The 18,273-nt window shown below is 36.8% G+C and overlaps 1 protein-coding gene across 4 annotated transcripts in view; it reads left to right on the top strand.

Annotated features, from left to right (window-relative positions):
* ERBB4 (v-erb-b2 avian erythroblastic leukemia viral oncogene homolog 4) overlaps positions 1 to 18,273 on the top strand; it is a 1,604,115-nt gene that overhangs the window by 522,822 nt on the left and 1,063,020 nt on the right. For all 4 annotated transcript variants that reach the window (XM_006872745.1, XM_006872748.1, XM_006872746.1 and 1 more), the window contains exon 2: positions 7,805 to 7,956. In XM_006872745.1, the coding sequence (XP_006872807.1) occupies positions 7,805 to 7,956 (152 nt within the window). The remainder of the gene's footprint in view (positions 1 to 7,804; positions 7,957 to 18,273) is intronic.

Raw genomic sequence — 18,273 nt, 5'->3', positions numbered from 1 at the left:
CCCAGCGAGATGGATTGGCCAAGTGGCAGCATCGATGGACTCAAGCATGGCAACAGTAGTGAGGTTGGCCCAGGATCAGGCAGTGTTTCGTTCTGTTGTGCATAGGGTCACTATGGGTTGGTACCGATTCAATGGCACCTAACAACAATGACAACAACAACTACATAGTGACAATAGCACTTCCCATGAATTAAAAAAATTAAGATTCAAATAATATCCCATTATTTATTTCTGTTTTTCCATATGTGCTAAATGTATAGTGGTGGTGGTGATGTGCCATAGAGTCAGAGTCAATTCCGACTCAGGGACCCTGTGTATCATTTCTGCGGCTGTAAATCTTTATGGGAGCAGAAAGACTCATCTTTCTCCCACGGAACCATTGGTAGTTTCGAATTGCTAACCTAGAGATTAGCAGTTCAACTCATAACCACTACCCTGCCAGAGCTCGTTGACAGAATACATAAATGCTTGTTTTCATGATTAAGTTTTTTTCATTATAATATTATTATTAATGTAAAGATAATCGTCAACATTGGGCATACCTTGCAAAAATTACTTTTAATATTGTTGTTCACTGTCACTGAGTCATCTCTAAATCTTGATAACGTTATGAATAAGAGAATGAAATGTTATATGCTGTACATGTATAAACAGAATGGAGTGAAATGCCAGTCTTACCATCTTTTCATATTGTTGTTGTTAAATTCTAGTTAAGTTACATGCTTTTGAACTTAAATCACTTTAACTATTCTGCCTGAATGTTTAACAGCCTTTGTTCAATTCAAAATGAAACTCAAATGGATCATGTGAACTTTTTACTTGTTCTCTGTTGCTGTTGTTAAGTGCCATCATGTTGGTTCCACTCATAGTATAGGGCTTCCAAGGTGCAGCTGGTGGGTTTGAACCACCAACCTTGTGATGCTTATCCTACGGTGCCACACTAGAACTTGTTCTTTAGTGGATCTCTTATTGCTGAACTAATAGACACTTACAAAATAAATTCATTTCTACTGTTAACACCATGTGCATTTTTGCAAACTGTGCAGCCACTTCGCATGTTTGTTTCCTATGCACTATATGCATAAGCACATGCATGTTATCTGCCAAAAAATACTGTAATGTTCAACATAAGTAGGAAAAACAACTGATTTACACACAAGACTTTTATAATTCATGATTAACTTTTCAGGGTTTTGTTGTTTTCGTCTTCTGTCTTCTCTGGAGGCTTTCAGTGATGTTTTTAATTCATGATCTTGATTGTATTTCTCCTAGTGAGTTTATAACAACAGCTCTACACACTCAAAGAACATGTTTGTTAAGAAGGTATTATTAGATAACGTTATGAGAGATAGATTTCAATGATTTTAAATTCCAATGAAAGCAAACATATTTTAATACAAGTATCAATGATGATGATGAAGCTGCAATAAAATCTTGGTACATCATTCTCAAAATCCATCTAAAGGCAGGATTCTGATTTGTATGCTTCTGTTTTTCTTCAGGTTCCTTTTATTTGATATTAAAAGCTGTAGTTAAGATATCAAAAGTACTAAAAATTCCATATGTAATTATTTACATTAAAGGATTTCCAAAATACTTAGTATATTCTGATCTCGTCTGTAAAAGCATAAATAAATTTTGGGAGAAACATGCTATGATATGATTTTTCACATCATCTTACCAGTTAATTTTCTCTATGGAAATGTGCCTATTATTACATTCTGGACAGTGTTCAATGAAGCCTAATATAATAGAAATATATTGTATTCGGGATTGAAGGAGATCTCTAGGAATCCTGAACCAGTTTCTCTCTAAATAATAACAAAGTGATAAGCTAACAACTTTAAAGCCTGTCAACTTCATTTGTAAGGTCTGATTGAAACAATTAACACAGAAACATACTTTAAAATTTAATTAGATAATAAAATAATCACTGCTAAAGGATTCAGAAATAGATGATACAACAACAGAAACTATCTTACAGGTAGTTTATTCCATGACTAGAATTTATACTAAGAGCTTATTCTATGACTTACCAAGTCATTATTGTGTTGTGGTTAAGTGCCATGGAGTTGGTTCCAACTCATCCAACCCTGTATAGAATTTCCAAGGATTGGTTTGTGGGTTTGAACCATCAAACTTAGGGTTAGCAGTCCAGTGTTTAACCTACAGTCTCACAACATTAATTAGTTCATAGTGTGGAAAATATGTTTATCAAATGAATGTCAAAAAGACTTTTACTATCATTGAGAAAATTTTCATTTAATTGTAAGACCTTAAAATTATGTGTGTGAAGAACTGCAACCAGAAAGCTCCTTACAAGTGAGGATGGCCAGGTCCCATCTCTCGTACTTAGCTTATGCTATCAGAAAGGACTCGTTCTTGGAGAAGGACATCATGCTTTGTAAAGTGGAAGGTCAGAAGAAAAGGGAAAGCTCCTCAATAAGATGGACTGACATATTGGTAGAAACAATGGGCTCAAACATAAAATTGTGAGGTTGGCACAGCAAAGGGCAGTGTTTCATTCTGTTGTGCATAGAGTCGCTATGAATGGCAACCAACTGGACAAAACCTAACAAAAAATGTTTATATATAATGCAACACATTATTGATGTTGTTATGTGCCGTGGAGTCGGTTCTGACTCATAGCGACCCTGCACAGTGTTTCCAAGGTTGTAAATCTTTATGGGAGCAGAAAGCCTCATCTTTCTCCCACAGAACAGCTGGTAGTTTCGAAGTGGTGACCCTGAGAGTAGCAGCCCGATTCAAAACCACTATGCTACCAGAGCTCCTTTATATGTTGTTATTTAGTGCTGTTGAGTTAGTTCCGACTCATAGAAACCCTGTATAGTATTTCCAAGGAGCAGCTGATAGGTTTGAACAGTCAGTCTCATGGTTAGCAGTCAAGTGCTTATCCTACAGCACCATGCCATGATTACACAGTCATACTTATCACATAGTATCATGTCATGTGTATATATATATAATGATAAAATTATGCATTTGTCATATGGCATTTTAACATGCCCTGGTCATGCATTGGTTTAATTCTCAGCTTTTAACTAAAAAGCTGGCATTTGAAGCCCACCAAGAAGTTGAATGGAAGGAAGTCCTGACAACGTGTTTCTAGAAGATTCTGTAGAGCAGAAAATCCAGTGGGATTGTTCTTCTCTGTCACATAGGGTCACTGTGAATCAGAATGAATTCAACAGTACTCAACAGCATCTGAAAGTTTAAAGAGTTTACCTTGCATATACGGTTCTCTTTGTCAAATGATTGTCTATACCTCTTAATTCAGTTTTCAGAGTGTTTGCTCTTTTACCTCCTGCTATTTTAGGACCGGTACAACAACAACTTCACTGTGAACCACCAGGTTCGCAGTTCAAACCCATAAACTGCTCCTTGGAAATCCTATACAGGGTTGCTATATGTCAGAAGTGACTTCAAGGCACTTAACAACAACAAAAACATTTTAATTTCCGAGTAATCAGAATTAGATTTTGCTGAAAATTCAACAGATTAAAAGCAAAATAACAGTGGTTTTGAACTTTTTACTCATATTATTAAAAGCCTAAATTCTTATGTTCCATGGTATTATGGTGATATTTCTCCATGATGTCATTAAGGAATCAGGTTCCTTTCAGCTTATTTCTTCGCCACCTCTAAGTCATGCACCTCATTCTGTTGGTCCAGAGAGTGGCTCAAGTTTTACCCACCCCCTCTGCATTCCAGGAGGCAGATTGGAAGACAGTATGAAGAAGAAATGAGACAAAGGCAGGCTTCAACCATATATTAAATAAAATTTTAGAAAGGTGTCGTACAACCTGTCAAATTTTAGTTCCTTGGCAAACTTAACTCTAAGAAGAGCAGACAAATGTAGTCTCTATTTAGGAGGGCCGCATACCTAGCTAAAAGTTGGGCTGTAGTGTTACTGTTAAGGAAGGAGAGAATGGCTATTGGGGATTCCACAAGTCTTTGCCTTAATGTGTATAAAGAGTAACTTAATTGCAGTAGCTCAAAAGAGGAAACAAATCTTTACAGCGAGGATCATTCCCACCCCCTCCATACATAGAGTAGACAGTTATGGGCAACTTGGACATTGGCTACCCAAAATGGAGGGGCGGGAGGGCTATAAAGGCAAGAAGTGACTGGCTTACAAGCTTTCAACAGGGAACCTAGACCCAGAGGGCGTGGAGGAAGGTAGAATCTCCACTTAGTAATATCCAATCTGTCTGGCCAGGGCTGATGAAAGAAGTGGATAGGTCTCTTGTGATACAACAGTAAATAACTGTTCTCAGGACTGATTGTGAGGGTTGGAAATGTAAAGGTGGACATTTTGTAGCAAAAGGAAGGGAGTGATTGACTTCCTAGTCTATGAGCAGAGGTCCCTGGGACCATCAAGGGAGAAGGCGGAGAGTGGTACCTTACCCAAAGATGTAGTGACGCCAGAGATGGAGGCAGAGACGATGATGTGGAGAGATGAAGGGGTTGGGGACTTTAGACCCATAGAGGGAGAGGGGCTGTGTGCTGATGACCATAGGGCAGGCTTGTGGGGTATACCCTTTGGTTGGTTGATGATGCATGGAAGGGATTGTAACCATGGCAATGAAACGATATATGATAGGATGCATGTAAAACTAATGTTCTCCCATGTGAACTATCACATAATCCACAATAAAACATTCCAAAAAAAAAAAAGGTAACCTAATTACCAGGATCCTCCCTGATGCTCCCTCAGTCTTAGAGTCTTATATTTTATATCTTGCTTAAATTCATTGTTTTGTGCAATAAACTTAAGCAGGATTCATTTCCATCTATTTTCTTTAATGCTTCTATTATTTTTACATACTTTACAATGCAAGCGGCCTTCAAAAAGTTCATAATTCCATTATCTTTTAACTTTATTTTTCCATGGATTTTCAATCTACTGAAGATTAAAATTGGTCCATTAAATAGTAGGGATTTGTGCAGTTTGATATATAAATATAAAGAGTAGATTAAAATCAGATTCTGGAAGAGATAAAAGTATTTAAACACTCAACAAATTAAAACACAAACACACGTGGGTGTGCACTCACATTTTCAAACATGAACAGACTCAAGAGCCTCTCCTCCAAAGGTGACATCCTGGAGTTATTTGTTGTCAGCTCATTATACCCCAGGACCATTATGATGACAGGTAATGATGATCCCCTTGACAGCAATATAAGTATACACTGTATTTTGTTACATATCCTAGTTGTAGTATTTTTTATAAATATTTCAATATGAATTGGAATTGAGGAATGACATTGGATTCACAAATTATGTCCAAATAGAACAATTTATTATACAAAAGAAAAAAATCATCTATATAAAATAAAAGTTTAGACTGTTGCTTTCATGTCTTTCGATTTTTTTAAATTTGTATACATAAAAGTATCCTTTTAAGAAACAGAGTAACTAGCAGAAGTAAAGAAAATCATGTGTGAATGAAATGAACTGTATATTTTTTTTTCTTTTACTAAGTTTTTATTGTGAATTGAGTGATAGTTTACATGGGAGAACATTGGATTTACACTCATCGTTTCATTGCAATGAATACAATCTCCTCCATACATGATCATTCAACAATATTTGCTTCCATTCCCCCATTTTGTTTTGTTTTGGATTTTTTTGTGTGTATGTGTGTGGTTTTTGTTTTTTTTTTGGGGGGGGGGGAAGGGAGGAGATGCACACAAAACCAGTCAAGAATATATAATAATTGCAACAACCAAAGGACACATACTGTAAGCCTGCCTCCTGGCCACCAGCACTCAGTCTTTCTCTTTCAATAGTCCAGAGTTCTCAGCTGCTCTCTCTCTCTCCATGTCCTCATCTCTACCTCCATCTCTGTTGTCACCGCCTCTCTGGATAGGGTCCCACATTCCTCTCATGCTATTATCCCTTGATGGCCACAGGGTCCTCTGTTCCTGGACTGTAAGATTAAATACGTGCCCCCCTTTTTGTTACACAACCTTTACTATTGTGACAGTCATAATTAGTCTTGGTAACAATTACTCACTATTGAATCATAAGAATCGTATCCCCATCTCTTTTCACCAGACCTGTCTAGACAAGATGAAAAATATTCAGTGGGGACTCTACCTTTCCCCAAACATTCTTAAACTAAATTCCCTCTTGAAAACTTGTAAGTGAGTCACTTCATGCCTTTATTGCCCCCTCATTTTAGGTAGCTAATGTCTAAGTTGCCCATTCCTATCAACTCTGTATACAAAGGGGATAGGATTGATACTTGATGTGAAAACTCCTTCCCTCTTAGTTGGTACCTTGAGCAACTACATCCATAAGAAGTATAGGTCAAGTTCATCAAATTGTGGCAATTTACATTTGTTTCCTTTATCAAAAATTGTAGGTTTTTTTTTATCTTCCTCTAGTCGAGTTCTGATCATCAAGCCATCAAGGCTAGGTCAAATGGGTACTATCTGCAAGTTTGGGCATTCTTGTGTGTATCCCCTCACTTCATATCAGCTGGATGCTTCACTCTCAGTTGTAGTCCTCCGTAGCTATGTCCTTGTCCATGGGCTCAGGAGTCCCCAGGTCTCACCACACTTCAGACCAACCAACTCTTCCTCTTCTCTCTCTCATCTCCAGGTCAACGGGAGTCTATGGAACATGGTTGAACTCAACCCATATCATCATTGCTTTCTTTCCCCCTATTCCACTCAACCAGTAGACCAATGTGGTTACCAGCAAGTTTACATACCTGCTTATGTGTTACTTTTGAGTTTCTGTCTTGGAGGGGTTTTGCCCTGAAGGGACTAGATGCCTTGATGGCTCCACGGCAAACAACTTTCTTGGCTAATCAGACTGCCATTTTTGTTTTGGATTTTTCCTTTGTTCTTTCTTTCAAGAAGTATATTCTGTTGCTCTAGCTGATCCAGGCTGGTCCGCTTGTCCTTTCTAGTGGGAATGTCCCACCTCAGATGGTTCTGGATGGGGCTCAGGATTCCACCTAACGTCTGATACACTACTACAAAGGCTCTGTAACAAGCCTCGTTTACTGGGAAAGTTGTAGAACCCCTTTTAGGTATTCCAATCAATTATAGGCTGAAGATGGACTTACAAGCTTTTTGTAATCATGCTTCCTGATATTCCTTTCTATCCCACTCAAGTGTCTATTTTACAATAGTAGGCAAGGGAAACTAATATTCATAAGACAGTCAAGCATTTTAGTTTATTTCACCTCTTCAAACTATGCCTAGATCCCTGTATCACAGAGCCCTGTTGTTCCAAGATTGAGCATGCATCACTATTTACCTCTGTTCCATTTAGCCAATGCAAACCTGCTCCAGTGTTAATGAACTGTATTTTTATGTTTTATGAGCTCACAGCAAATGTGTTTGTTTTCAGTTATTTTCCTTGCTTTGTATTTCTGTGGAAACTGCTTTCTTGATCTCTATGGTCAGGACATGCCTTTTATATTCGTCTGTTTATATAGTTAAAATGAGGAATATAAAAGTGAAATATTTATCAGTGTGTGGGTCAGTGGCTCTTAAAGATGTTAAATATTTAATTCAGGGAATTGGGGTTGAGTGGGTTGAAATAGAACTTGGAAGGAGATATTGTAATTGTGGAGTCTTGATTTGGTGTAAGATAAGCACTGGACTGCAAACTACAGGTCAGTGGTTCAAACCCACCAGCCACTCCTCGTAAACCCTATGTGTTAGACCTGACTCCAGAACATACAACTACAACAACAATTGTCATTGTCCATGGCATGAAAAGGTTATATAACTTTGTGTGTATCTTCTTGTCTTGACAGTGTGTGCAGGAACAGAGAATAAACTGAGCTCTCTCTCTGACCTGGAGCAGCAATACCGAGCCTTACGCAAATACTATGAGAACTGTGAGGTAGTCATGGGCAACCTGGAGATAACCAGCATTGAGCACAACCGGGACCTCTCCTTCCTGCGGGTAAAGCTCTCTTCTTTTTTGTGAGTGGAAAATGGTGTCACAATGCATGAGGACAGACCTGTTTGTTGGTACCTGGTGGCTATGTTCGTCTTCCTGGCAGGGAACTGTGTCTACAGGCAGAAGATAAGAGATACTGAAACACATCAGGAAAAATATAAGAGTAACATCCTGAGTTTAGAGTGGTTACTGTTGTTCTGAGATTAATAGAAGATACCATCAGAGTGTAGTAGTACAGGACACATAGCAAGCCTGTCTTTCTCTGAATTGTTAGCAAGAAGAAAGCTGTTAGGATGGGAATTGGGATGGTGAGCAGGTCAATCAGCCAAGAAATGGTAACTTTAGGTGACACTATCCTTTTGTCCTGTCATATATGTCACATTTGTTTTTGCAGGTTATTTCGTGTTACTATAATAAGTCTAAACCGTTACCTAGAGGGGGAAAAAAATCAGCCGTTAAAAATCTACAGATATTTACAGGAGAGCCAAGGGAAACCACAAGTGGTTATATTGCTTGACACAAATGTGTGCACACATATACATATGTACATACATGAAGTGGTCCACAAATATTAAGAACTTTTGCACACTTTTTTCTGGTTGTCACTTAGCCTGGCTGTGTTAAAGAGGTTATTCATACTTATGGCTATACCTTTGACAGAAATAATTCTTAAGGTTTACCATGCTTTGCTTTCATCGTAACAGATTTAGGAAAATCTTAACGTCAGAAAAGTTTTGACAAAATTAGATGGCAATATGATATTTCACACAACTAATTGTTTTCTATATACAAGAACTGTTAAGATACATTTTATTTGGTAGCATCTTTAGAATATATTTTATCCTGTTTTCAATAATATTTTCACAATTCTCTGGACAGTAAGCTCATATGAATCAAGACCAAGAGGTATAGAACACTAATACGGTAAAATATTAGTGGACAGTAAATTATTAGGAGAACCATAATAATTTTACTAATTGTGTTTAGGTGGGAGTCCTGGTGTGCTGTTTTAGACTAAGCATTGGATTGATGACTACAAGGTTAGCTGTTCAAACCAACCATTTGTTCCTCAGAAATCCTATACAGGGTTAGCTGTTCAAACCAACCATTTGTTCCTCAGAAATCCTATACAGGGTTAGCTGTTCAAACCAACCATTTGTTCCTCAGAAATCCTATACAGGGTTGCTATGATTTGGAACCGGTTCAGCAGCACTTGACAACAACCATAGTTAGATATTTAATTATAAAAAACAATGATTTTCAATACTTCGAATGCAGTGAATATTTCTAGAGTAGGTTGTTGTTGTTGTTAAGTGGCACTGCGTCAGTTCTGACTCATAGAGACCCTATATAGAGTTTCTGAGGAGTGACTAGTGAGTTGGAACTGCCAACCATGTGATTCAAACCAACCTTGTGGTCCAGTGCTTCCGCTACAGTGCCACAACAGGATTCTAGAATAAGTAGCAATCTTTAAAAAGAATCCACCTACAAGTTTAAATAACACTATGAGAGCTATGGAGTCCTGGTATGGTACTGTAGAATAAGCACTAGACTGCTAACCACAATTGGCAGTTCAGACCTACCTACCAGACCTTGAAAACTCTGGGCAGAGTCACTGTAAGTCGGAACCAACTCATGACACTTAGCAACATCCGCATGAGGGTTATGACATCTTTTTTTTTTTTTTTTTTTTTAATGGTTCTACCCTCATGATTGTTGTAGTTGTTAAGTGCCATTGAGTCAGTTCCAACTCATACTGACCCTGTATAAGCTTTCCGAGGAGTGGCTGCTGACCTTGAACCACTGACCTTGCATAGTACAGGCTTAACTGTAAGAGCTGTCCTTCTTGGTGTGGACACGTAAATAATTAGGATGTTTAATAATGAAATCTTTGTTTATGAAAAGTAGGTAATAAAAGTTGTCTGAATTGTGGAATGAGAACACCTACTAATAAGTGAACCTTTTTCGCTTAGATTATTGTATCAAGATAATATACAGGTTCTTCTAGAGAAAGCCATTTCAAAGTTATACATCTGAAAATTAATTGTTAAAAATTGTTTATCACCCTATAATCTGTCTTGATTGATTATTATCAAAAGGCATTTATTTTTTAAACACCAAAATAAAGTCTTAATTAGACATGGGCTGATTTGTAGGTTTAGTTAGAAATGCCTAGAAGTTAAAAGAAAAGGAAAACTAACCAGGAAAGCTGACTTCTGAATCAGGGAAAAGAAGTATGTTAAATGGTCTTTAAGATTAGAAGAATATGAAAAACCTTTTAAAGTAATGCAATCTATTGGAGTAGATTTTTCTTTGTTTTTCTTTTTTGTTTTGCTTGGTTTGCTATATGTTAAACTAGATTTCTCTGACTTTTATGAATATTATGACAGTTATTAAAATGACTAACAAGAACATGCTTGTTATATATTTTATAATTTATAAGCTATTTTAGTGAGTAGAGTGAATAAAGGTGAGTAGAATGGGGAATTCAGGAAAGGCTTTACCAAAAAGATACTTGAAATTAATCTTGAGACAATAAATAGATGGGTGGGTGGAAGAGAACTACAGTCCACTGGGAACAGCATAAATTAAGGTTTACAGGAAAGGCTGTGTATCATTTAATATATGAACTTTGCAACTGATCATATATATGCAAATAACTTACACTTGGTTCCTTCCTTCATGAAATCTGTAGTCTAGTGTGGGTGAAGAGAAAGTTTGGAGATAGAATATAATGTCAAATTTGAGAGGTAGAGGACCTTAGAATATAGACTGTGATTTAGGAGACATTGGCATCAGTCACAATTTATACTTCTAGGATTATATATAATTGTCAAGGGGGCATTGAAAACAGTAAAACCAAGAAGTGGTCCAAGGACAGACGTCCCTGGGTATCCCATGCTGCTTCTTGTTGAGCTCAATGTTACACCATGATTACTTTTCTTACTGAGCCCTGAAAGCAGGAACTATTTTCTGTACTACTGTGTTGGATGACTCATCATTTCAAATTATACTTTAGACTATTCTATAAGGTCTCATTTAATATACAATACCATTCCTCCTGTTAGTCACATCTGTGCTCTGAGTGTCTTCTCTTAGAAATGCATACTCTTTCCTATATTGACGTGTGACAATAAAGGAACCATTGTAAGGAAAAGCTAGTTATTTCACATTACGTGTCATTTCCTATGCATTCTAAATTTTTTGAGTGAACTATAAAATGTTACTGGTCTATTCTATGGATTAGAATATTTATATGACCATAATTTATTACTAACTTTTGTAAATCAAAGTTCTTCTTCCTGTAAGAGTGGGCCGAACTTATAAAGTGCTTCTGGAAAAATTGTGATTAGTGATTGTCTTAGTTATATGTTGTTGTTAAGAGCCATCAAGTTAATTCTGACCTGTAGTCACCCTGTATAGGGTTTACGAGGAGCCACTAGTGAGCTTTGAAGCAACCTTGAAGTTCAACCTGACTTTGTAGCCCAGCACATTAACCTAGAATGCAACACCAGGACTCCGTCTTATACAGTGCTGATTTAACAGAAGTACCAAAAGTGGATAGCTTTACAAACAGACATCTAAATTCAGAGTACCAAAGGAAGGCTTCCTCTTTGTTAATACTGGGAAGAGGTCCTCGTCTTCCTTCGGCATCTGTAGGCCCAAAATTCCTTGGAAATCTACACACCCCTTGGCATTAATCTTCCCCTAGACCTAGGAGGCATCTCACTTATCTCTGCCAAGAAATTTGGAAGACAACTATCTGGCTGACTGATTGGAAGAGATCCGTATCTGTGCCCATCCAAAGACAAGTAACCCAACAGAATGTGGAACTCATCAGACAATATCTTTGATATCCCATGCGAGTAAAGTTTTACTAAAAGTAATTCAGAAATGGCTGCAAACATATATTGGCAGAGAACTTCTAGAGGTTCAAGTCGGATTCAGAAGAGGCCGTGGAATGACACTGGTGATAGGTGATATCTGATGGATCTTAGCAAAGAATAACGAAGGATGTTTACCTGTGCTTTATTGTCAATGCAAAGTCTTTCGATTGTGTGGATCATGACAAGCTATGGATAACATTGCAAAGTATGCAAATTATGATTCCAGAACACTTAATTGTGTTCATGAGGAATCTGTACCTAGACCAAGAGACAGTTGTTCGAACAGAACATGGGAACATTGAGAGGTTTAAATGTGTGAGACAGGATTGTATTCTTTCACCATACTAATTCAACCTGTATGCTGAGCAAATAATCTGAAAAGCTGGGTTCTATGAAATAAAACGTGGCATCAGGATTGGAGGAAGATTCATTAACAACCTGCTATTTGCAGATGAAACAACCTTGCTTGCTGAAAGTCAAGAGGACTTTAAATACTTACTTATGAAGATTAAAGAGCACAGCCTTCGGTACGGATTGCATCTCAATGTAAAGCAAACAAAAATCCTCACCACTGGACCAATAAACAACATTCTTTTGAATGGAGAAAAGATTGCAGTTGTCAAGGACTTCATTCTTATTGGATCAACCATCAGCACTTATGAAAGCAGCAGTCAAGAAATCAAAAGCATATTCTATTATGCAAATCTGCTGCACAAGACATTTCTAAAGTTTTGAAGAGCACAGATGTCAGTTTGATGACTAAGGTACACCTGACCCAAGCCATGGTAGTTTCAGTAACCTCATATGCATACATTTACAGACTAAGAAACCCTATATTGAGTCTCTATAGCTTGGAATCAGATTGATGTATTGGGTTTAGTTTGGTTTGTTGGATTTTATATACATATGACATGCTTACTAAATCAACAGGTGAGTTACTCTAGATAGTCCTGCTCTTTCAGTGTGATACCACTCACAGTTATAAGAACCAAACTGAGTCCATCAGAAACAATTTCCATTGAGTTTCTGAATGAGTTAGGTTCTTGACACTTGGCCATTAGAATGTAGTCATCTGTTGCCTTGTGATTTTAATGCCTGTTTTCTGTTTGTGGAGCCAAGAGACAGAAAAAAGCATCTGCTCCCAAAATTAATGGTGAAAAGTTTTCATTTTCAAAGTCCAATCTGCTCTCATTCCAGCTGTTGAGTCTAAAAGATACTTCTCTAATTTTGTAATGATTATCCCTTTTCTTCTTAAATTAGCTAGGGTTATTTTCTTTTACTATAACTGAAATGCCTCACCTAGTACATCTCCCAAAATCTCAAAAGCACAGCAAAAGTACACATTTGAAATTGGATTGAAGATGTGCTTGTATATAATCTAAAAGGAATCTGTAATGTTTTGGAGATACTTCCTTAATCTCTGTTAGATATACTTTGCTGAAATACTTTGAAATGCATTCTTTTGAAGATGTTTTTATTATAGCAAACTTGATTCTAATCTCTCTAAATACTTTTCAAACCAGCTTTGTTGTAACCTCCAGTTTTTGCATTTCTTTTTGGAAAAAAATATCTAGTTGACAATGTTTGACATTTGACCCATGGGTCATCTGATAGTTGGCTAGAAACTTACTTACTATGCATTTTATCACAGTCACAAGGTTAAGCCTTATAATAGAAAAGAGCAATGCATTAAAATCATCCTCATGTGCTATTGTTCACTGTGTGAACTCTAAAACACAGTAAAACGTAGCAAGTAATGGGAGTGAACTATTAGACCTCTACCCTCATAACAATTCTTGGGAACTTTCTCTCTTTTGTCATGCCATTGGTCTTCTTCACTCCTGCTGGCATTCAATAACTCAGGGCTTCTAAAAAGGTGCCTGACCGACCAGCTCTTAAAGGTTAAATTTATTTTTTGTTTTATATTTTCTCTTTAGGACATTAATTATTAAATGTCAGTTAAGTATGCAGCACTTGTAATGTAACATTGAATCTATAAAAGTAATATTAGTATCCACCCTCATAATAATTTGTAATCTGTGACTTGATTTTAGTTGTGTACAAATTATTTTGGAAACAGTATATATTTAGATTGTAAAGAGTTACATTTATTTAACAGTTGATTCATTGACCTGAACATTAACAATATCAGAGATTCATTTTAACATTTCTTTATTATAGTCTATAAATCTTAAATTTTAATGGTTGTACATTTCTTTTTATTACTGAAAATAAGTAAAAAAGTTAACTAAAACATTTTATAAATCAGCAGTGTATTCTATTATTGGGAGCAAAAGGTAGTGACTTTAAAAATAAGAAAGTACAGGTTTTTAAAGCAAGATAATATTAAACAAAACTGGCATATTTTTCTCAAAAACAAAGCATATTGTTATGAGAATGTAACAATTTTTGAAAAACATAATCAGCTTTTATTGTGCAGATATCAGAGTTAAGAGTGAGTGTTCTTTAAGAGATATGAAAATGTTGTTAGTTACTATCCTGACAGTTTGACTCATGATGACCCCATGTGTGTACAGTAAAACTGCTCCATAGGGTTTTCATGGCTGTGACATTTTGGAATCAGAATGCTAGACCCTTCTTTTCAGTTTTCCTGACAAATAATTTTTTAAGGTTGATAATAGATATATGAGGAAACTCTCAAAAGTTCATGGAAAATAATTAGTTAGACCTCAAGGTCAATTTTAACTAAAAGGTCCATTGTTCATAGAGTCGTTATGGGTCAGAACTGACTCAACGGCACTTAACAACAACAATAACAGCAAAATTGTGAATTGAGTGAAGGTTTACAGGGTAGATTACCAGTTTTACATTAAATAAATTATGTATGATGCTTCATTACGATGGTTGCAATTGCATCTCAGTGCCAACATTTAACAGTATTTATCTGTGTTCACTTTAAATATTTCATTCCTCCCTTTGTCTACTGCTACATTCATCTTTCCAGTGCTAACCTCCTTCTTTTGTATATTGCCTGCCCCATCTCCCTTGTTAACCTGTGTCTACTCTAGAGAAGCTCTGGTAGCGTAGTGGTTACGAATCAGGCTGCAAGCCGCAAGGACAGTAGTTAGAGACTACCAGCGGTTCCGTGGGAGAAAGAGGAGGCGTTCTGCTCCCGTAAAGATTTACAGCCTCGGAAACCCTGTGTAGGGTCACTATGAGTCGGAACCGACTCCATGGCACATCACAACAACAAACAACAACAACTCTATAGCCTGTGAATAACTTCTCTTCTCCTCTAAATGTCCTCTCTACATCCCCTCCCCCCATCATTGATTGTTTATCAAGAAATCTTTTCTTAACTTTTTACTACATTGGCCTCATACAATGTTTTTCCTTTTGTGATTGGCTAATTTTACTCAGTATAATGTCCTCCAGGTTCTTTAGGTGTTTCTAAGATTCGTTATTATTCTTCAACATTGCATTGTATTCCATTGTGTTGTATGTACCAAAGTCTGCATAACCATTCTTCTGTTGTTGGTCATTTAGGCTGTCTCTTTTTGATATATCTCTTATAGACAGCATATTGAAGCATTCTGCTTTCTTATCCAACCTGTTCTCTGTGTCTCTTGACAGGTGTACTTAATCCCTGTACATTCAATATAATTCTCAATAGGTATGATTAATTGATCTCACATTGTTGTGGTTTTGTGTGTGTTTGTGTGTGTTACCTCTGGTCTCTTTGTTCCACATATTTTCTTCACTGAGTTTGTTTCTGTTTTATTTCATTTTCATTTATTCACTTATGTCTATTCATATTTACTAAACATTTCTGATTCCCCCCCTTTATTTTCATGTGCAGTTGTATTCATTTACTTTGAGATTACCCTGTAATTTATTAATGTTTTTACTGTTTAAAACAGTCTGTTTTATCTTGAAATCTACTTGAATTTCTCACCACTTAGAATTTCTATATCTATATTATTTCATCTGTTTGCATTGTAGCTGACATCTTTATAAATTGATATCTTTGGCTCCCTAGTTTCAGTCTCATAGTTTGGTTTATTTTAAATACTTTTATATTTGCCTTGAATTCTGGGTGATGTTGTCATGTATGACAATCTCAGCTTGTTGCCTGATTTTGTTGGTTCTTAGTCCAAAGAACTCCCTTTAGAATTTTTTGTAAAGTTGGTCTGGTCATTGCAACTTCCTTTAATTTCTATTGATCAGAAAATGTCATAATTTCATCATCACATTTGAGGGACAGATTTGCAGTGTATATGATTCTTAGTTTGCAATTTTTTTTCTTTCGGATTTGTGTATATGTCATCCCATTGCTTTCTTGCCTGAATGTTTTTTCTGAGAAATCAGAGCTCAGTCTTACTAGTTATCCTTTGTAGGTACCTTTTCATATTTCCCAAGCTTTCCCAGGATTCTTTCCTTGTCTTTGGTTTTAGAAAGTTTGATTATGTTATGTCTTGGTGATTTTCTTTTGGGATCTATCCTACTTGGGGTTCATTTTGCCTCTTGTTTGCTTATCTTCTAATTTTTCATGTTTGTTAAGTTTACTTCCAACAACTCTTCAATAATTTTTTTCTGTGCTTTTTCTTGTCTCTTCCCGTTCTGGAATTTCAATTACCCAGAAGTTGTTCCTCTTCGTGGGGTCCCACATAACTCTTAGGCTGTCTTACGATTTTTTTTTTTCATTCTTTTTTATGACTGTTCTTCTAGCATACTAGTATTGAGATATTTATATTCAAGCTCACTAATTCAGTTTTCCAATGTTTTGAATCTGCTCATTTGACCTTTCAATTTATTGTCCATTTCTGAAATCTTAGTATTAATCTTCTGGATTTCTAATTGCAGATTGTATATTATTTCAAAAATGGCTTTTCTTTTGTCTGTTCTTGTAGTGTTTTTCTAAATGCTTCTAATTTTTTTTTTTTTCTGTGTACTTGCTTCATTTTTTTGTCAATGTCTGAATTTATCTAATATCATTCTTTTGGATTACTTTTCAGTTAATTCTACTACCTTTTATTCCTCAGAAACATTTTCGGACTCTGCATTTTTGTCATTTGGGTGATTCTCTTTTTTCTTTATGTAAGCTAAAATTGTGTTGTCTCCAGATCACTGTGGGTTCATTGTATTTGTATTTAATTGGTGATTGTACATTGATGTATTCTTAGACTTTCACTGTCTCCTGTGTGTATAGTTAGATAATGGAAGCATGTATTCCATGCTTATTCACTGTGCATGTACCCCAATTTAGAATGGGTTTGGTTGAGGTTGGCTCTTATATATCATTGATCATGTTGTTGTTGTTAAGTGCTGTCGAGTCAGTTCCAACCCATAGTGACCCTGTATAGAGTTTCCAAGGAATAGCTGATGAGCTTGAACCTTCAACCTTGTGGTTCAAAGCTTCTTTGCAGTCCAGAGAATTAGCCCACACAGCACCACAGCAGGACTCCAATCAGGTGGCATAGGGGCCGGGATTGTTGCCTCGTCTGGTAGGCCATTTTTCAGTTTCTTTCTCACCATCACAGGTCAGCATTTCCTCTCAGCAAGAACTCAATCAACTTCTCTAACCATCCCTCCGATGTTTATGGTTCCAGAATTTTCATCTTTGTCTGTTTCACTTGATCTTATATATTTATTGTAAGGGTCTGTATAGTATGTCTGATATAAGTGTTATCTTGCCGTAAATCCAATTATCTTTTGGGGAGGGTGGGAGGGACTAGTTCTTTAAAAAAAAACAAAAAACAAGACACTTGTCAATTTTCAGTATCAAAAGAGTTGCACTAAAAAGGGGGGAAATAATGCTAAGATGCTTGGTTGTCTTTTGAATCTTGGTTTCCCTGGCATACCATTATATAATAGACACTTGAGGGGGAGAGAAAGGAATGGCCAGAAATATCACCATAGAAAGCTTGTAAGTCTGTCTTCTGCCTATAACTGATAGGAATACCTAAAATGGGGCTACAACATGCCCAGTGAAGGAGACTTCCTGCAGAGCCTCTGCATTACATAAGACCATAGTTGGAATCCTGAACAGCATCCAGAATCTTCTGAGGTGGGAAATTTCCACTTGAAAGGACAAGCAGACCAGCCTGGAGTGGCAGGAAGAACAGAAGATACATCTTGAAAGAAAGACCGACAAGAAAAATACAAAACAGTATAGGCAGTCCGACTGATTACTACAAGAACAAGCAAGTTGCTTACCCAGGAGACATCAAGGCAAGTGGTCTTGTCCCCTCAGAGCAAACCCCCTTCCAAGACTAAGACTTAGTGGGAATACACTCTCTGATTGGTGACACATTCATCATCGATAAGGGTAAGTGAGGGAGAAACAGCAATGAAGCTGCGAGCTAAGCCCTACAACGTTCAATAGACTCCTGTGAATCCGCCTGGAGACCTGGTTGGCCAGCAGTGTGGCAAGACCTGGTACTCTTGGGCCCAGAGTCAGTGACATAGCCAC

The sequence above is a fragment of the Chrysochloris asiatica genome, unplaced genomic scaffold (genome assembly GCF_000296735.1).
Source record: "Chrysochloris asiatica unplaced genomic scaffold, ChrAsi1.0 scaffold00212, whole genome shotgun sequence".
Lineage (NCBI taxonomy): Eukaryota > Metazoa > Chordata > Mammalia > Afrosoricida > Chrysochloridae > Chrysochloris > Chrysochloris asiatica.
The sequence above is the reverse complement of the archived record's forward strand: the minus strand, read 5'-3'. Positions and strand labels throughout refer to the sequence as shown.